Raw genomic sequence first — 22388 nt, 5'->3', positions numbered from 1 at the left:
ATCCCTTTTAGGGGTACATCAGTTGATCACCAGAGAACTGCGCTCAAGGATACTGCTTTGGTAACTTTGACACTGAACTTTTGCAGCAGAAACACACGGTCAGCATTGGGTGGTTCTGCAAAAGATACAGATACCTCGAGTGTATATATTGCCTTATGGAAAACAAATACTGTGTACCTATAATAAGGCTACAGAGATATACGTACGTATATATATATACAATCTGAAAAAAAGCCAATACCGGACATCCCTAATATATGTTGTGTGTACATACAGTATGTATATAATATATGCTATACTGCATGTAACCCTTCTGTAAGGGTAAAAGGTAAAAAAAAAAACAACAACTAATTAGACCACACCCACTTAGAGGACCGCGAGTGTAAATATTCTATATTCCATTCCACCTGAATAGTAATGAATCATCTTGGTAGATAGGCCTTCTTTGTCTCAGCTCCAAATGATTGCCTCTCCTGCTGACAACCTCGCCCACATACTGTACTTCTTTCTTCTGCACCGTTTGACGTTTTTTCCTCCACTCTGGATGTATTCTCAAACTGATTTGCTGCCACCAGCTGTGAGGATGTCACAGAGACCAACGGAGCACCACGGGGAAAGGCAGTCCCTTTCTCCTGGCCAGAGAGCTCATAAATAACAGACGGACGTCTGTGAGGTGAAAAGCCAATGGACACACTGTAGATAGGTATGTAAAAGTGCCGAACTTGCAGTGGGTCTGACCAGAGAAACATGAGCACGGCATGCTGTCGCACACAGGTGAGGAGGCTTTAAGTCACCAGTGTGGAAGTCATTAAAGATCTGGCATAACCACAAAAACAAACACTCACTTTTCCTGTGACTTAGCCACAGAGTCACGTCACATGATAGAGATTAAATACACAGTCTAGCCACCGGATATGACACAACAGCTCACTACAGCGCTTATTGAAATGACTATGATCGTGGATATGTAATTTCAAACAATGGTTCTCAATGTGGGACCCAACATTACCCCTTAATGATAAACAGCAACTCAAAATGCAGACATTTTTCAATTCAACACAAACACGTTTAATGAAGTTTTCATCCAAAAACTCAACCCACCAGTTGAGAGTCCTAACTTTAAAAGTTGTTGAACAAAACGTCAACTGTTAACAGTATTTTGAATGACAATACATTTGTAGGAGCTCTCAACTACTGTTACTAATACATGAAGAAAGAGTCATGCACACAAACAATATCCAGCGCCTATGAGCCGCTATGAGATCTTGACCCCCGGTGGTATACAATTAACAGGCAAGCATAGCCACACTTGTGTCTTCCTTTCAAGATATGTTGAGTTTCTAACCTGCATCTCCCACACTTTTCCAGTCGAAATGTGACCTGGGGAGATTCTATCAGCGACTCTCATTGATTTCGGGGCACATTTCGCCCTACCGCCATCTCTCCCTGCCTGGTTGAGTTAGCTTTCCTCTCTTCTTTAATACAGGCCCAGAGAAATCTGCAGTGGCCATCGCAACATAGCAGGGGGTTGTGTTGACATTCTTCTGCATCACTAACCGAAACAGGGATGTCTATGCTGCTTAAAAGGACTGCCATCGCCCGCTGTATTTAAATCTGGCTCATGAAGCCAATCAAAAAGCTCTCAATGCGGTATTGATTAATGCAGGGCAGACAGCAGAAACTAAATGTGGCAGCCTTTGTTCATGCACACCTCACTGCACAATACACACAAATTTTCTTCAGCGTTTAACCCACCTCATTACATGGAAAATATGAAATAATAAATGAAAAACTCTTTGACCAAATAATTATCTTTGAAGATATTCCTTGCCATCATGTTTACAAAGGATGGTCCAAACTGAATCAATAAGTACATTTGATCATAGAATTCATGTTTGAGAGCATTGGGTTCACACTTGAGAATCTGAGCCATACAGTTTATTCCTAGACAGGATTCCGTGGATACCCATGGAAAAGAAGCTGAGGTTAAATTTAGGGACAGAGCCAAGCGAATGTACCACATTCACACACTACAAGAGTGTCATGTAATTCAAATTACACTTCTGTTTTCTTTCCAATGTGGGACAACCAGGGGTGGCTCACCTCTTTTAGGCATATGAGATTTACAATAGCAAAGACTGTAAGTAGAGGCATGACTCACTGGATGTGACTCTGTTAGAGTTAAATGCACTTTGCCGCTGCATAGTGCATGCACAAACAATCTAATTTAGCACCACAAACATGACATGACAAGACAAACGGCTCTGTGGCGTGATAGACTGACTAAACTTGATATTTAAACAGATGGTTTCTATTTTTGTTATCGGTCAAGGGACATTTTGTTCTTGGTTTTGAGGCAATGCATGGTGGTATTGTGTATGCTGCTGTAAAAATGATTTATAGACTATCTGACAAATTACAGAGCTTTATCCTTCTCAGGGCATCTTGTGTGTCCCACAGACAGGATAAAAATATGCTCCATATTCAAATGACGACAATGACAATGAATGTCACAGCTGTGTTTTCTTTGAGAATGAACTTCAACTGCTCAATGTCATGTGTGTCTATTCTACCACCGGCTGACTTAACTGCACCGGAGGTCCATATGTTGTGTGTATTTCATTAACATTATCATATATTTCTGAAGTTGACAATTAGTGGAAGTACGAGTAGAGTGATACCTCAGTTTTTTTTATTCATTAGTTACAAAATGGTCGGGCAAAAACCAAAAACATGCAAAAACCAAGGCATTATTTCCCATAAAAACCCCAAAATATGAATAAAACTAACTAATCGTATTATATCATTGCTGAAAGTCACAACTTTCTTTCTTCATTGGTTATTTAGCAGCCAAATTGATAAACAAAAGCACGGAGAGTCAGCAGTGTGATTTGTCTGTATATCAAGCAATACTGTATAAAAACCGAAGACCCATCCATCCATCAATTTTCTACCGCTTATCCTCACGAGGGTCGCGAGCAATCTGGAGCCTATCCCAGCTGTCTTCGGGTGAAACGCGGGGTACACCCTGGACTGGTCGCCAGCCAATCACAGGGCACATATAGACAAACAACCATTCACACTCACATTCATACCTATGGACAATTTGGAGTCTCTAATTAACCTAGCATGTTTTTCGAATGCTGGAGGAAACCGGAGTACCCGGAGAAAACCCACGGGGAGAACATGCAAACTCCACAGAGAGACATTGTACAAAAACAGAAGCAACATTTTCTAAAATAAAACATCATACAACTGTACATGACTATGGAATAACAATATTCAGTGTGTTGAAGCCTCTGTGATATGTATTTGGAAGCCACTAGTGCAAATCAGTTTCATGGAAGGACTTTCCTTCTTCCATGAATTTCAAAACAACCATCTGCCAGCAGCAATGTCAACGTCTCACCTCTCCAACAGGTTAATTAATCATCATCACAGTAAACACAGTATAACCATTTTCCATTCTGAATGAGTTGTTTGGCATATTCGTGCAGTATCAACTTTTACAATAGAATCTGCTTATGAAGGGTGGAATTACTGTTGTAATATTTAAAGATGGAGCTCATACGGCTTACATGACACTTCCTTCAGTAAGGAAGGGCTTTGTGTCCTCAAAGGGGGTTCCATGGATGACTCTGGCAGACACACTACACAGCTGGAGAATTCATTAGAGCATGCTCACACGGCTTTTGCTTTCTCTGCTGACAATGCTACATTAAGGAGTTTGTACTGGAAGCTGAGATCATCCACGTTAATGACAGTAGATGCAAGACTTTAATTAATTTGGGAGGGGGACGGCGGGGGCATGCGCTACTAAGTTGAAACACATTGAGTCAACCATCATCAACTCCAATCCATCACAGTTGTAAAGGTCACACAATGCATCTGGCACTAGCGCAACATCTGTAGCATGTCTCAGCTGTGTATGTCCAACAGTTGCTGAGAAATATTACATAATGATAATAACAAAAATTGAATAAAAGAAGACATTTTGGTATTTTCTTCACTTTGTGAATCATTTTCCTAAAAAGCACCTCTTGCATGAAGCCCCTGCTGTTGCTGCTTCTTGTCAGACATGCGCCCCCTGCTGGTAAACATCTAAAACAATCCATTGGGTGCCTTCAAATATTTTGATACAACCCAGATGATTTGGAGTAGTTTCCATTGTGTAATAGAGCAAGACTATGAAGCGTGAACTATTAAAAAACTGCTGCAATAATACATTCTTTGTACACACAAACATTTAGTTCTAGTTCAATAAATAACAACTCTTTCAAATCATACGGAAAAAGTGAGTTGATCACCATTTAAATGTAAGTGAAATATACTGTGTTCCATTTGCATACAATATATTTATTACTGTAAAGATATAATCCAAAACAGAAGTGCAGCATAACCCTGACTAACAGGCTGCACATCTGCTTGCTGTCTGGTAAACTGCTTCTATAAACTAGATAAAACACATTAAAAGAGGTTAAAAAGCACATTTAAGTGGGCAAGGCATTATAATCCCACAAACCCTGAATGGGATCATAAACGGTTGTAGTTATAGTACACTAATATACATACACTTTACAGAGATCCGTGCGTGTGCCTTCTTTGTAACTTGTGAGTCACTGATTTATGGACGTAAGTGGCTAAACAAAGTGGAAGAAAACTCACCTTCTTCCGGGGCTGCCATTTCATCATATTTGTAAACCAAAATGTACCAGCATTAAGATATTATAGGAGAACGGAATGCAGAGTGGGAGAAATCCGGGGCGCAAGTCATGCTGCTGCCACTTCACATGTTCTCCAAGGGGCGACGCATGCTGAGATGTGGCAGGCTCAGTTTTGCACCAATTTTTAGAGAGGTATACAGGGCAGCTGACACGACTCATACACGATTTAAATCCACACGTATAGTCGCTGAAGAAATCACAGCCACGGTGTTCGTTGCCAGTGTCTGTGCCCGGAGGTTTGTGTGCGTAAATCCAAAGCAGCAATCCGCTATGGACCCACTCCCCTGGCAGGAGGAACACACGGTTCGGTGACTCCACGTCGGATCCAAACCACAAAAATATGTCTTTAACTTTTTTAAAAAACGTCCTCGTAAGTCCAGATTATCCTCTTGGTGTAGACATTTAAATCACAGTGGTCCCTCTTTTTTTCCAGTGGCCAAGACGCACTTTTTCCCGTAGAGAAACAGTTTAAAAAGAGAGAGGGAGCCGGAGCGAGTCAGGACGAAGGGGGAGACTATTTTCAAGGGGGGAGGAGGGGGCAAGGACAAAAAAAATCCCTGGAATTTGTGAGGAGCTGGAAGGATAAACTGATTCGTGCAAGAGCAACAAACTGGACTGAAGCTTTTCTGATGACTTCCTTCCCTTCTCTCTTTACTCGCTGAGGAGGCAGGAGCCGCAGGGTCATAGCGCCGCCTGTTCCCATGAAGCGGGAAGCTCATTTACATAATCAGGTTATACTGATTTACCTGTATACATGTTCCTCACGGTGTGCAACGGTGCGTTGAGGTTCATGGCTTTTTTTAAAATATATGTAATTAACCAGATAATACGAAAAACAATGATTATTCATTATTATTAATACTTCTTAGTCATATCTTAGTCATATCTTCTTAGGTGTCAGAGTCTCTTTGCAAATCTGTTTAAAATCACCAAAATACTGGTGCCATCCATGTGCTATGAAAGCATTGTTGGTGATAAAGTATTCTTTTGGTTCATTTTTTGAGGATATTTGACGAGTTCTGGTGTTTTTTGACCGTGAACTTTGAAAGAGGCCTGAGAGCATACAGTGACCAGCAACAGAACTTCAAGCTTCCTGGAGCATACCTTTTGTAAAAGAGGTTGAAAACATGGCGACAACAACTAAAAAGTTGGCAGAAGAGCTGGAAGAGATTAAAAAAACGCTCAATTTCATGTCTGAGGAGATCAGCAAAGTGGTTAAGCAGCAAGCCAGTCTGATGGGCCTAGTGGAAGAAGTCCGTGAGCTGAAGGCCACAATCAAACTTAAAGACCAGAAGATCCATCTGCTTGAAGAAAGGATCGATGACTTGGAGCAGTTCTCCAGGGGAAATGATCTGATCATCACTGGGCTGGATACAAGACATCGCAGCTATGCCAGGGCTGCAGCCAGCGACCAGCAAGGTGAGGATGCACCACCTGGAGAACTGCTCACACTAGAGACACAAGTTGTTAAATTTTTGAGCAGTAAGAACATTGATCTGGACAGTGAGAACATCTCAGCCTGCCACAGCCTTCCACATAAGGATAAAAATGCCAAACCAACCATTGTTGTTCAGCTTACCAACAGAAAGTATAAGATTAATCTACTACGGCAGGCAAAAAAACTAAAGGGCACAGGGGTGTACATAAATGAACATTTGACAAAGAAAAATGCTGAAATAGCTAGACATAGCCGCATACTCAGAAAACAAAATAAAATTCAAGCAACATGGACAAGAAATGGGAAAACATTTATCAAGTTAAACGGACCACCAGAGCAGGCAAAGGTGATTGCAGTGAGGAATCTGAGAGATCTGGAACAATATAAGTGACAATAGGTGCAGCTTGGTTAGCAAATGGCACACTTAGAGGATTGGAAAATGTTTGTTTGGTTTATTAGAACAAAGAAGCAAGATAAAGAGTTAGTGCGAAGTATGAAAACAGAATTTGTTGCTTTTTACTTTGAGTTATACCATGTGCTCTATAGAGAGCAGTTGTATTATATTTTGTACATTGTACAAAATTTGTGATTTTGTTTTGCTGTTTTTTGTGGATATTTGCTTTTTTCACTTAGGATATGACAGATAAAAAAATATATTTTCCTTTAGAACAGGAGTATGATGATTTCTATGAGAATGAAAACTTTTTAGCTGAGCCCTGTCTCAATAGAATATATGAGGAGTCACACTTAAGTTTTTTGAAGTCAGATGAACATAAATCATTTAGCTTTGAGAATGACATTGATCCAGATGCAAATTTTTATAAAGATTGGAACGCTGGGTCCAAATATTACACGGAAAATCTGTTTAATGAACTCGGTCTGGATGGATTTTCAATTATACACTTTAATAGTCGAAGCCTCTATGCAAATTTTGATCAAATCAAAGAAAATTTGCAATCATTAAAACATAGTTTTCAAGTCATTGCCATCAGTGAAACCTGGCTGACAAATGAAAAGGGCTCCAATTTCATATTGGAGGGATACAATCATTTTAGTGTAAACCGCAAAACTAAAAGGGGTGGTGGAGTGGCTCTCTTTGTACAGAAAGACTTTCAGTGTAGAGTGGTTGATAGTACGGTTGTGGATGATATCATGGAGAGTCTGACAATTGAAATTCATTCCACGAATCTGAAAAGTATTATTGTGAGTTGTGTATATAGGACACCTGGCTCTTGTATTGATTCCCTTGTTAATTCCATGGTTGACATTTTAGGTAAGGTATGTGATAAGAAACAAGTTTTTGTTTGTGGTGATTTCAATATTGATTTAATGAAATGGAATGAACATAAAATGACAACAGAATTTTGCAACACAATGTTCAGTTTAGGTATTTGGCCTCTAATTGATAAACCGAGTCGAATAACTAAAGAGAGTGCAACACTTATAGACAATATTTTTACAAATACTCATCAACAAGTAACAAGTGGTTTGCTCATAAGTGATGTCAGTGACCACCTTCCTGTTTTTGTAGTTGTGCATAATTTAATTGCTAGATGTCCGACTGATAAAAATAAACTTCCCTGCAAATTAAGGAGACTAAAAACACCAGAAAGAACTGAAGCCTTAAAGAAGGATCTTAGGAATTGTAACTGGGATGAGGTTTATGTCGATGATCCAGATTTAGCATATGATGCATTTTTGTCTGTATTCTTGAAATTATATAATAAGCATTGTCCTATAAAAATGTGTAGGGTGAAAGATCATTATGAAGGTAAACCATGGATTACAAAAGGTCTGCAAAAGGCATGCAATAAGAAAAATCAACTGTACAAAAAGTTTTTACAGCAGAGAACTAGTGATAGTGAGGAAAAATATAAGCGTTATAAGAACAAACTAACTACTATTATGAGAACTCAAAAAAAGGAATACTACAGTAAAATGTTGGAGGACAGTAAAAATAATATACAAAAAACTTGGAAGGTAATCAATTCTATCATTCAGAATAAAAATAATAATTCAGAACTTCCTGATTTTTTTATAAATAAAGTTAATGATAGAGTGGATGATTTAAAAAATATTGTTGACGAGTTCAATGACTACTTTGTAGATGTTGGAGCTTCTTTGGCAAAACAGATTACTGTATCTGATGACAACAAAAACATGTTTAAAAATTTGATCAACACTAATGTTAGTTCTATGTTTCTAAGTGGGGTACATGAAACTGACATTATTGAAATTGTAAGAAAATTAAAAAATAAGAGATCACTCGACATCCATTCCATTGATACAGTAATTATTAAAGATGTTATTGATTATATTGTCAGACCTTTGACCTATGTTTGTAATCTGTCTTTTCAAAAAGGGACCTTTCCTGACAACATGAAGTTAGCAAAAGTGATCCCAATTTATAAAAATGGTGACAAACACTGTATGGAAAATTACAGACCAATATCACTTTTGCCACAATTTTCAAAAATTTTAGAGAAATTGTTTGTGAAACAATTAAATCTCTTCATTCATAAAAATAAATTATTAAGTGAAAATCAATACGGATTCAGAGAAGGTAGAACTACTGCATTTGCAGTAATGCAAATGGTAGAAGAAATATCAAATGCAAATGAAAATGGTGAGTGTTCTATTGGTCTGTATATTGATCTGCAGAAGGCTTTTGATACCATAGATCACAGACAGTTATTGAAGAAATTAGAGATGTATGGAATACGAGGGGTTGCTCATTCTTGGTTGGAAAGTTATTTAGGTAATAGACACCAGTGTGTACAAATCAATAACACTAGTTCAGCACTTAGAAAGATCACATGTGGTGTACCACAAGGATCAGTGATTGGTCCAATATTGTTCATTCTCTATATCAATGACATCTGCAATGTAACTGGTTTTTTTAGATATGTAATATTTGCAGATGATACCAATTTGTTTTGCTCTGGTAAGAATTTAAAGGAACTTTTGCGTTGTGTAGAAATGGAGCTGGAAAATCTCAAGACTTGGTTTGATGTCAATAAATTATCTTTAAATATTAAGAAAACAAAATTTATGGTTTTTGGGAATCTAAATGAAAGCGATTGTAATGTTAAACTGAAAATCTGTAATGTCGACATTGAAAGAGTTTCTGAGACTAAATTCCTTGGGGTTGTCATTGATCAAAAATTAACATGGAAACAACACACTGAATATATCAAAGGGAAAATGTCAAAATCACTTGCAATCCTTTATAAATCCAGATATGTATTGAATTCCAAGGCTTTGCATTTGATCTACAATTCATTGATTGTTCCCTACATATCTTACTGTGTGGAATTGTGGGGATCCACTTTTAAAAGCACCATAAATTCAATAATAAAACTGCAAAAACGAGCAATACGTATCATTAATAAGGCTGATTATTATGCTCACACGGAGCCACTTTTTCTAAATTCTCATGTCATGAAATTTTACGATTTGTTTTATTATAAAATAATGCAAATTATGTTCAGAGCAAAATCAAAAACGCTCCCTGACTCAATACAGAAGTTCTTTTCAATTCAGGAGAGTCCCTATAATCTCAGAGGTGTTTGTAAATTTACTGTACAAAAAGCTAAAAAAGGTATGAAAAGGAGATGCGTCTCCATCACTGGAGTTAAATTCTGGAATGATGCCAACATAAATTTAAAAACATGTCATTCCTTTTTGGCTTTTAAGAAAATGGTTTGTAAAGCTATTTTTGAAGTTTATAAGTGTGATTAATTTTCTGTTGTTGTTTCTTTGCTTTTCTGGAGGTTGGTAGCCTAAAAAGCTGAAATTATAGGATAGGCTTTTATAAGCAGTTTGCTTCTGCCTATGCCTTTTCAGTCATTATTATTCAACACATGAATTTTGATTTTGTGATTATGTTATTGATGTCAATATTGTGTACAATATTTGGTGTTGTCATGACTGAATAAAAAAAAAAAAAAAAAAAAAAAAAAAAAAAAAAAAAAAAAAAAAAAAAATATGTACTAAGAAGTAAGAAAACATTTGTGTTCTTACCTTTTATCTGTATATGAAGTTTAAATTATTGAAAGTCATATGTAGTGTAGTGGTCAATTCTGTAGGTGTCAGTAATGTTATATTGATGAGACATTTATTTACATTACTGTACTTGCAATAAATCCGAGGAACTAAATTGGAGCATAACTAGTTTGGGGTGCACGGCGACCGAGTGGTTAGCGCGTAGGCCTCAAAGCTAGGAAACCCGAGTTTGATTCCACCCTTGGCCATCTCTGTGTTGAGTTTGTATGTTCTCCCAATGCGTGGGTTCTCCTCGGGTACTCCGGTTTCCTCCCACATTCCAAAAATGTTTTAATAAATAATTTAATTTAGTAATTATGTATTTATTTATTTTGGGATGGCCGAGTGTTAGCGCGCAGGCCACACAACTAGGAGACCCGGGTTTGATTCCCATCTCTCTGGCATCCCTGGGTGGAGTTTGCCTGGGCGTGACTGGGCGGCACGGCGATCGAGTGGTTAGCGCGCAGACCTCACAGCTAGAAGACAAGGGTTCAATTCCACCCTCGGCCATCTCTGTGTGGAGTTTGCATGTTCTCCCCGTGCATGCGTGGGTTTTCTCCGGGTATTCCGGTTTCCTCCCACATTCCAAAAACATGCTAGGTTAATTGGCAACTCCAAATTGTACATAGGTATGAATGTGAGTGTGAATGGTTGTTTGTCTATATGTGCACTGTGATTGGTTGGCGACCAGTCCAGGGTGTACCCCACCGCTCGTCCGAAGACAGCTGGGATAGGCTCCAGCACCCCCGTGACCCTTGTGAGGATAAGCAGTAGAAAATGAATGAATGAATGAATGAATGATAACTAGTTAGCTCGGGAGACTGCCATTGTTAAAGCATCTGTATACAAGACATATACTACTACATCATGATATTGCAAAAACAGGGAACTTTCCCAGTGTGACCTGTAGGTCATTATGTTATGATTATCTGACCAATCAGAGGGGTGACCATTCAGAAGCATTCTTGCAAGGCTACAGAAGGTGGTATGATAGCTTCCCTCATCAATGGCACAATAACTCTTAGGTAGAATGGCTGTCGTCACCTCACTGATGACATTGCATCCAGAAAATGCAGACGTGCGTGTCTGTAAAAGGCACGCGCGCATGTTTAGTTATGCTTTCAGACCTGATAGACCAATCACCAGTTATTGAGGTTCAAAGTTGGTGTCTTACTTCATTGATAGCAACATGGATACCATAACTCCGCTTTATAACACACCTCATACGTAGAAGCGATCCATGTTGACAAATTAGGAACATAGTCATTATATTTAGCGGGTAATGTGTGCATTAAAAGTGAAACGGAGGACGTGGTAATTGCATCATACATGTATTCAGTTATTAGGGGGCTTAGCAGTGGATCTCCACTTCCACTATGCAATGCAGGTCTGAAACAAACCAATGTATCCAAAGTGTGGCACAGGGTCCATTTGTATGCAAATCACTTTTTAATGTTATTGTGATTATTATTAGACTCCCCATTGTCTCCCAACGGTCCTTTTGATGTTTTTCACAGAAGGTCCCAGAAAGACAGTTGACGAAGGAGTTCCTTAATAGAAATTAACAGAAAGACAAACTACTCCATCAAGTCAACAAAACGGCACGCTCACTCACGCCACAATGCATTAATTCATGTAATAAAGACAAGTCAAAAGAAAAGTCAATTACCTCTCCAGCAAGCTGATAAATGATATCGCCAGCACTAAGATTGAAGAGAAAGCATCGGCCATCATGCTGTCCTTGTGTGTCCAAAGCTGTCCTCAACACCTTTGTGCATCACTTTGTGTATGACGGATGCCCAAAAAGCCATTGAACAATAAGACACAGTTTTTATTTTTATTGTGCTAATGCTATGATGACTATAACATCAAACTCAGCAACTGCTATGACTCGCAGCCTCCTCTGTCAACAGAGGCTGCTGTCCTTGCTATTTTTTCCAAGTAATAGTAAATTGAATTGTTGCCACAAAAACTGCGTCCATGAAGGATGCAGAGGCCTTGGATTCTGGAGACAACTACAGCCCTGTTTATGTCCCCCGTTTTCTCCTGCTTAGAGCAGCTGTCATAAGCGATGCACAGAATAATATTTTACCCGCAGCCTTCCTGTGTATACAATTGCCAAGAATCCTCGTCTAGTATGACTTGTCAAGAGTGACAAAACATCTGCAACTGCTTTGTATAATTTTTACAAAATATCAAGGGAAAGGAAAATCAATGCAGTTACTGGCAGAGCCCCCATACAAAGTGATAACCAAGCAATTATCAACGTGGAAACGTGTCCACGGCTGCAGATGAAAACATTGCTGCATATGTGACGGGATTAATACAGTAACAGGATTACGGTTTATTCATAAGGTGTTATCGCAATGTAGCAGAAAGGCGAATGAAAGAAGTGGTCGATATGGAATGGTATTGCAGAGAGTTTAAACAATAAGCTTGTGATTTAAATTGGTTTAGGTAATGGACTCTATGGAGCTGTGACTATGGTCAATAAGCTGGGTCACACGGGTACACAGTGCACGTCGAGGTCATTCGGATAACAAAAGACCAGCAAGAGGAGGGGCCCATTTGACATATGGCTGTATGGGGAATAACTCCTGCTGTGAACAGGGTGTTCAGTTGGTAGGACTAATCCACTTGGCTGAGCACAAACAAAAGTTTGACACTACCTCCTGCAGATGGCACCCAAGCAGAGCGATGCTCTCCACTGTGTCCACTACTCTGATCAAAGCAGAGTTTGTAGTGACAGAAAAGTGGGCTCCAAGCAACACCAATTACATCTTGTTCCGCTCATCTCTACATGGTCAATAAATATTCAAATAGCACTTTTCCGCTGGTACCTGCTAGCATTGCACTTACATCCAGTCCCGCCGCCCAAAGTTAACATTTATGTTCTCTTTCAAGCACGCAGAGATGTTGTAAAACAGGTATGAGAGGCTTTCATAAAAGGCATATGTTTGATGATCAATCAAAAGCCACTTCTGTGTGCACCCAAAGTGGAGCCTGTCATCTGGCATCTCCATCCAGAAGTGGCTCCCTGTGCGTGCCTCTGCTTTTCTAATCAGAGCCGCACAGGAAATAAGACTCCAGGCGTCAGAGGGAAACAAAAGACCTCCTCTTTCGCGCTACACCACTTGGAGCAACTTGAAAAAAAAAGTTTGTGCTTCCTTTTCTTGTTCTTGCCAAGCACACCCTCAAAAATGTTTCCACTGTGTGTTGTGATTGGGTGGATACATTAAGATGAGTCACACCGGTCTACAATACGTAGACCAATCTCATGTAGAATAGATTTGACAGCTTCCCATGTAGTACATTGATCGACTTGTGCTTAATCGAGATTCATCAGCCAGCTGAAATGTAAACAGACTAGGGTTTGTAGTGTCCAGTTTATTAAAGTACAATGCATTCAGCACATAGCACAGTCCTGCTACTCATTGCTAATCTACAATGAGGTATACAACACTGACATTCATGCTACAGCTTAACTTGTTCAGGGTCACAGGTGAGCTGGAGCCTATCCCATCTGACTTTGGGCCAGAAGTGTCAGTCACACATGCAGTCCAGCCAACATGCTTGTTTTCTCTACAGCACACACATAGAGGTCAAAGCCAGACATACAGATATATACTGAACAAAAATATTTTGGGACTTGAACTTTTGATGATTCCCATCAAGATTTGACCTCAAAGATCTAAAACGTTTTCAATTTACACAAACTATGTTAGTGAGCATCCATAATTCATCCACCAAGATGATTGATTAGTTTAACTGTATTTGGAGGGTCCAAAAAATGATGACTACCTGCCGTTTTTTCCTCTCCATTCGTATCACTATACACTCTCATATGTCCATTGTTGTTCCACGTGGATTGAGACTGTCACACACACACAACAATAGACTGTGTGTAATGTTAGACCGCATAGTGATACCAACATGGAGGTCTGACGTTTTTGTGATGCAACTGAGTTACTCTTTTGAACGCATATTGTTTTGACAAGCCAAACTAACCAGAACTATGTTTCTCTTCACCGAAATCTGACCAGAACCCCGCTCACGGAACAAAGTGGGGGGGTAAGTCATCATTGATACACTACACTGTTGATGGGGATGTCATACAAATTCATGCCAAAAAATCCAAAATATCCATTCATTTTTTTATGCCGCTTATCATCACGAGGGTCGCAGGTATGCCTTCGGTCTTCGGGCGAGAGGCGGGTACACCCTGGACTGGTCGACAGCCAATCACAGGGCACATATAGACAAACAATCATTCACACTCACATTCATACATTTTTAACCTAGCATGTTTTTGCAATGTGGGAGGAAACCGGAGTACCCGGAGAAAACCCACGCATGCACGGGGAGAACATGCAAACCCCACACAGAGATGTCCAAGCTGAGAATCAAACCCAGGTCTTCCCGATCTCCTTACTGTGTGTCCTACATGCTAACCAGCATAAAAAAAGAGTCAGTGGCTCACCAGCCATGAACCTCACTGCACATCACTGGTGGTCACACCAAATACTGACTAGTGTTTGGACCGCCCAGTCACCCCAATACAGTTGCTCCTTCAATACTGCACATTTTGTAGTGACCCTTTATTGTAGCCAACCTAAGACACACCTGTGCAACAATCATGATGTCTAACCAGCATCTTGTTATGCCTCACCTGTGAAGTGGATGAATAATGATTGTTCACTAACACAGATTTAGACACATTAGACACAATATTTTTGCCTTTTGTCCATCCATCCATCCATCTTCTATCGCTTATCCGAGGTCGGGAGCTAGGGGACAGCAGCCTAAAAAGGGAAGCCCAGACTTCCCTTTCCTATTCACCACTTCGTTAAGCTCCGTATTCCAGGTGTTCCCGGGGCAGTTGAAAGACATACTCTCTTCAACATTTCCTGGATCTTCCCTACCAGTCCTACTAGTCAGATATGAGCTGAACACCTCCCCAGGGAAGCGTCGGAAGAGACATCCTGACATCCTGAGCCACCTCATCTGGCTTTGGCCTTTTGAGTGCATGGAAATGTTTTAGACCTTTGAGTTCATCTCATGAAAGATGAAAGGAAAAACCAAAATACTGTGTATAGCCGTGCTGCCCTTGTAGGTGCACTTATTTCCTACTGACTAAATGATACTGTAGTGTGTATATATTTTACCTCATGTGTCATATGTTTTGCTATATTATCTACTTTTCATTTTTTATTCAATGCATTAAAAAATGTAAACCTTGTTTAGTTGCACTGTACAATTTAAGCGTACTGCAGTGACAATAATAGCGCTTCTATTCATTCTATAGATAGATACACATATCTGCTGTACACAGATTACTCCCATGATGCACTCCTTTCAGCTCTTGTTTTTCTTCTCTTTTCCCCCTTTAGATACCTTCAGAGCTAGAGTACTGATACATGTTTTTTCTGATTATGAGTAGCAGTACTGTACAGAATTGCATACACTGTATCTATTGCTTAGTGTTATACATTACAATTAATACTATTGATTCTACTGTCAAGTTGTGTATTCTTCTCATTCCCCACCCTTATTCCTTCTGTCTTGTATGTTTCTCTATCCTGTGTCTCTATCAGGGCTCTTTCTCTGTCGACACAGGCAGATGGCCGTGACATGGAGTCATCCACCTAGTTTTATGCAACAGCTCTTTCTGCTAACAGGGAGCAAGACAACAACTTGTCTCAAGGACCCATCCATGCATTCATCTTGTGTCACTTTTCCTCACTCGAGTCACAGGGATATGCTGGAGCCTATCCAAGCTTACTTTGGGCAAGATCCCCCCCCGTGTTGGATTTGTCCCCAGTCAATCGCAGGGCAGTCTCAAGGACCCACTCGTCAAAATTGGACACAATCGACACAATGACAGGCTTCACTCTATCATCTACACTGAGACAGTGGCAGTTGTTGACGTTATCCCACCCAGCCTTCCAGTCTACCAGGACTCTAACTGTTTATGCAGCAGCTCATTTTCCTGCATCTATTGTGCATCTGCTGACATGTTTAATAGTCAACAAGATGTAAAACATGCACTATTCAGATGATGTTTACAGAAAAAAAAAGTTCTGGATTAGCAGCACTCCAAAAAGCTCTGCTAATTCTGTAAGTGTAATTGGTTTTCACAGATTCTCACTCTAAGTCACGACACTGAAGAACGGTGTCATATGTGTCCATTTTTCATAGGCTTTTAATTACAGCTGTGGATGTTTTAAGGGAATACAATCCACAACAGCAGCACAGAAATATGTGACCAAATGTTGTTGCGGAACATTAAACGTGTATTAAAAGTGAGTATTAAATATTAAAAATGTACTCAGAAACAGCTTGATGTGAGAGAGAAGAGGAGCAGTCCTTATGTTTATTGAACAATACATGAATTCATATAAGGCTCCACCCACAAAACAATGACATGGATCATCAGATATATTCCCTGTAGAACATTCACAAGCATGCATAAGCAGAAGTTCAGAACAGATTATGACGTGCCATTTAGCCATCAACAGCCCATTCTTCTGAGTGTATGATGACTATTTATATGTTATATGTTTATATGTTTGCAAATTTCCCCACTGAGGGACGAATGAAGGCATATCTTATCTCATGTTTAGTCCCTTATCTAGTTTTGTGGTCTTGTTTGCAAGACACTTATTCATTCTACCATAACACCGTAACATTTTGGGGGTCCTTAAACCCCCAAAATAATTGATTGATAAAGTACAACTTGGGGCGGCACGGCGGTCTAGTGGTTAGCGCGCAGACCTCACAGCTAGGAGACCAGGGTTCCACTCTCGGCCATCTCTGTTTGCATGTTCTCCCCGTGCATGCATGGGTTTTCTCCGGGTACTCCGGTTTCCTCCCATATTCCAAAAACATGCTAGGTTAATTGGCGACTCCAAATTGTCCATAGGTATTAATGTGAGTGTGAATGGTTGTTTGTCTATATGTGCCCTGTGATTGGCTGGCGACCAGTCCAGGGTGTACCCCGCCTCTCGCCCCAAGACAGCTGGGATAGGTTCCAGCACCCCCCGCAACCCTCGTGAGGAAAAAGCGGTAGAAAATGAATGAATGAATGAAGTACAACTTGGTCGTTTCTTACACTGACTTATGACAATCACGGTGCAATAGTGTCAGTACAATAGTGTGTTTATACTGTGTATATATACACACACGTCATCACATCCTCCATTCTTTTCCAAGGTCTCAGCTTGAATGCGTCAATTATGGACAGACACATTCAAAGAAAAGATACACGAATAACCATGAAGATATAACCATTGAAAACTCATTCATTACATCTCTAGTATGAATTGTACAACATAAGATAATAGGTTACCGTGTTTGACAGATTGCTTCCAATGTGAGACATGTCAGATGGATGAATGGTTTTGGAAATGCTTTACAACATTAAAATATCAAATGTGTTTGGCAGCAAAGGCACACACATGCTCTGTTGTGTCGTACGTTACCAAAACAAATAACCTCCATCAACAATCATTCAGCTCTTTTACAACACTCTATTTTTAGTGATGTCATGTCAGAGTTTGGGCCGAATAAGCCGAGTGTGTGTGTGAGTCTTAGTGGGAGCTGGGTGTTGATTAAGTGTCTGTAGCCTGAGGGGAATAATGAGAGCCTCTAATTAATGAGCCTGTGCATATCTCACAGTAACAGGGTCCTATATCTGCAGAGCTACAAGCACACACACACACAGAGTACAGTACACATACTCACAACACAAACACACACAAACCTCTGTGCACTGTAAGGATATCGCTCTGCACAGTGTTTTTGTCTTCGAGCTGGGTGTGTGTCACTGCGGTCACTCTCTGAGATGGATAGGGTAGACGGTAGAGAACCTCACTCTAAAGAAGGTCACATGCACCGACCACCCAACGTGCCCCGAGCAAAGGCTTGATGATAGGGAACCTGAAAACCATTCTAAATCGTATTTGTTGCTGAGTCCTGTCCACAGGGGATTCATCTGAGAAGCAGATGTATAGCGAGTGAAGAGTGAAGGAAAAAACAATTGATTGTTTACACCAGGAAGAATGTGACGGGTTTCAGCCGGAGGCTTCGCGTCACTTGATGACATTATCATAAAGAGTTCAAAGAGAGTGATAGCTTGGCAAAAAAGGGTAAAAGCTACGTAAATCACTATCACATTTATTGTCTTGGCGATGTAGTGTAGCATAACATCATCAGGCTAGACTGTCACTTAGACGATAACTACTAGTATCTGTTGTCCTTATCCAAAAGCATATTTTTACACTCTGCTCTGTAAATTTGGGTCATGTTAGTAATTTCTCTTCTCTGGTCACAGTAGATATACTTTGTACCCACTGTGTTTCCAGTGTTTAGACAGGAACGATCATTAGGCCTCAAGAAAAGACTCAACACCCTTATCGGTTTTCTGTACACTTATGATAATGCACAAACACTTTTTGAGAGAGTTTATGAAGTGATGCTTCACACACAGCGATAGCAACATAGGATTATGATATTTGTATTCTTTAATCCGTATTCCGCTAAGTGTCCAATTACATTATGAAGAAAGATTTGTTGTATCCCCTGAAGTTACTCAGTAGTAGACTTTCAAGCTGTTATGCTAAGAAAGGGACTGCTGCTTTCATGACGTGTTTAATAATTCAGTGGTCTTGGACATGGATGAAAAAGCTGAAACATATTGTTTAAATCAGGGCGGCAGTTGAATAGGCGCTGAGGTTTGACGTCTGCGGCGGCGGCGGCACTGCCACAAACTCAAATACATGAGCCTGACATCCTGTGTGGTCCTCTCCAGCCGACACAATAAATGTGGGATGCAACAGGACATTGTATTCAAATGTGTGTCAATTCACTTCAGTGAAGACAAATACATACAAACATGCACACATGCATATGAATACATAAAACACACAAAAACATGCTGTGGTCATATACACCCATTTAAGTCCTTCATTTAGAAAAACCCAAAACCGCAACTCATGCTCTTCTTTTCCAATGGCCTCCCTTCCCACCGTCTTCACTACAGTATATCCATTTCAGTTTTCCTCATTCCTCCAGTTTTCTTTTTATCATGTGTATCCATGTGCGAGCATTACAGAACACCCACACACGCTTGCATATTCTCATTCAAGTCCCACACGCCACAGCCGGTAATCATAATAAGCATATTATAGGCCTAAACACACTGTATTACTGATGGAAAGATAATTACTGTGCAAATATTTAACAACAGTTAACCTTCTGTGGCTTCAACTTTTGTTGCGGTAATTGTTCAACTACAAATGTTTGACAGAGGCAGACCTAGTACTTTAGATTTTGCTTCAACAAAAAATTCCTACATGGTGATCAGCCTGTAATACCTTAATACTTAAGGCTCATTATGCCAGTGACAGCTCTCGCTGCTCCTACTGATCTAACCCTGCAACGGCGTATCAAATGTAAATGAACCCTTTTGATGTGCAGAAAGAGGAGGGATGCACAAAAGGACTCCGTAATGAATCCATCCTTTCACACTGCAAGAAAGGAAACGTAGAAAGCTGCCGTAATGAGTACAGTGCATAGTGTAGCATGGCTCCTGCTGCTCCATCAGGTTACTGTAGTTTCTGGTCACTGTTGTGAAGGGATTAGGCCAGTCCACTCCTTAAATCACTCAGACTTTAGATCAAAGGGGTTAAAGTGGGATTTGGATTAATCTGCCTTGGTAATACAGGTGTTAATCACTTAAATTAGCCATATAACAGAGGAAGGCCTCTCTTTCAACTCAACACCTGATTTATGGGATGGAATACGCATGGCTCAGTAACAGGAACGTATCACCCACTTAAATAGGTGTTCTTTCTCACCCTGAGGGCTCATGTATCAGTACTAGTATGACTTCATTTCAATGCAGCCAGTGTTTGAAGAAGGCAAACATCAGTGCTCTCTGCCTCCTTTGCTCCCTTTATGACTGGGGATCGGTATTAATGTGCGACTTTCAGGATATCCTCAGGCTATTGATATACTTTGTGTAGCTGACGTGAAGAAACAAGGAAGTAGTGGAGGGCTTGACTCCAATCCCAAGGACAACGACAGTCACTTCCCATCACACTTATGCAGCCTCTCCGCCCCCGCCTATTGGCTCCCCTGCTGTCAGGGCTCCCTGTCTTTGGTGGTTTGACTTTTCCACTTGCATCATATTCATTCCACTCTGGCTCTGCCTCTTGTCAGAGTCCACCGCAAAACTTTTCATGAGTACTAAGACGGAGAAGACAAAGATTCCACCACTGGGTGCATGACTTCATACTCGAGAGCAATGCCTTCACTTATCAAGAGAGCTAATTAGCTTCTTTTTTTTTTTTTTTTTTTTACAGTCGAACTAACTAGGAAGCTTCCAACAGAGTTTGTGTCTGCCACCTCAGTCAGGCGTTTGGCTGTACACTTGCACAAGTGTCCAGTCCCAGCTTAGGCCCTGCCATCTGGCTTCCCCAGTAACAGACGGCCCCGTCTCTATGCTGGACCCCTGAAGACAGGAAGACGACCCCAGGAAGGTGCAGCGGCAACCGGATGGCCAGGAAGAAAGAGGGGGGGATATTCAGTGGAGGAGAGTGACAGATAGACTAATAGGTGATGGAACAGTCCATGTGAGACAGAGAGGACACCTCCTCCTGCTACCACCAGCATGACTGATTGGGCTTTCTACCACAGTGGGTGTGTGTAGGTGTGTACCAAAAAAGGGGTATACTGTAAGTGAGCATGAACACAATCTTTTCTCAAACCAATCATGACAGCTCACAGCCTGAATGAGAGCTTCATTTACCCACAAGTCAGCAGTAATTTGCAGACCCACCAGTCTAGGATACCAGTGTTGATAACCATTTATGGAGTCAAGAGAAAATACGTTTCTTGATCAAGCCGCAGTGTGCATGGTAGATGCATTTGCATTACTGTGACAGTGAAGACTGTCTTTACGCCAGGGTGATATTTGGTATGTGTGGGAAATAAGCTCTTCTTTGATCGTCTTAGAGAAAAAATGTGCAATGTTTCAGTTTGATTTGGGTTTGGATCGAGAGAAATAGCACATATTCTGTCTTTTTTGAGTTTGAGGGTTGGTAATGATGTAGGTGCGAAAATTTTGCTAAGAATGACAAATGTTTTGAAAACGTCATTCAAATGTATACAGTTGCTTTAAAACAGGGGTGCCCATTAAGTCGATCGCGAGCTACCGGACGATCGCGGAGGTGGTACTGGTCGATCGCTGGTCGATCGCGGCGTGACATTAAAAAAATATCATCCTAGCATCAATGCCGTCACTTGATTGATATACAGGGCAGCCATTCAGATGACAACTGAATGTTGCCCTTCGGGCGACCAATCAAATCAAACAACGTCTCTAAGTGCAGCAGAACGTACGATGTCAGCCTATCATCCATCCCCGTTACTTGATTGACATACAGGACAACCAATCAGATGACAACTGAATTTTGACCTTTAGGTCACCGCTCATGCGTAAACAACGATGCAAAGTGCTAAGCTAGTCGGCGAATTGCGTCAGATTTTAAGCCCTCGCTAAAGTTTATGGTCACTAAAATGAGTGAAGGAGCTGGACCAAGTAAAAAGGCAAAAACTGGACCAAGTAAAAAGGCAAAAACATATCACTTCCATACGGATATGGAATATTATACGGATATTGTGATACGGATATTATCCATGACTGATAAACATTTGGAAGTGTGCTTGAGGCTGGCTATCAGCAGCTACTGTCCGGACTATGCATCCCTGGCTGGTTCAATTCAGTGCAAGTCATCAAAGTAAACTCAGGTAATTACAAAAAATGTTAATAGTTAATTATGTGTGTTTTGCAATATTGGCTCATTTGGTTATGTAAGGTACATCAACATACATTGTACGTACAAATAATCCTCAATACATTTGAAAATAAATAGATGTTTTGCATTTTTGTAGTGGGTAGATCACTTTGACTCGGTCATTTTAAAAGTAGCTCGCATGCTGAAAAAGTGTGAGCACCCCTGCTTTAAAAGAAACTAAAACACATTTTTGTCTCATTCTTCATGATGGTGTAAGCCTAAAACAATGCATGAAAATCCATAGGCCCAGATTCAAACCAGGCTTTGCTTACAGTGTATGCTGATAATATATATAGGTCTATTTAGGTCTACCTAAAGCACTTA

General features: G+C 40.3%; 1 protein-coding gene across 11 annotated transcripts in view; it reads right to left on the bottom strand.

Moving 5' to 3' along the window:
- LOC131128603 (tetratricopeptide repeat protein 28-like) overlaps nt 1–22388 on the bottom strand; it is a 245366-nt gene that overhangs the window by 163069 nt on the left and 59909 nt on the right. The window contains exon 1 of one of the 11 annotated variants that reach the window (XM_058071607.1): nt 4666–5303. The exons of the other annotated variants lie outside the window; for them this stretch is intronic. Coding sequence (XP_057927590.1) covers nt 4666–4692 — 27 coding nt within the window. The 5' untranslated portion in view covers nt 4693–5303. Of the gene's footprint in view, nt 1–4665; nt 5304–22388 lie in introns of those variants that run through there. 11 annotated transcript variants of the gene reach the window in all.

The sequence above is a fragment of the Doryrhamphus excisus genome, chromosome 4 (genome assembly GCF_030265055.1).
Source record: "Doryrhamphus excisus isolate RoL2022-K1 chromosome 4, RoL_Dexc_1.0, whole genome shotgun sequence".
Taxonomy (NCBI): domain Eukaryota; kingdom Metazoa; phylum Chordata; class Actinopteri; order Syngnathiformes; family Syngnathidae; genus Doryrhamphus; species Doryrhamphus excisus.
This window is presented reverse-complemented; position numbering and strand designations above follow the sequence as displayed.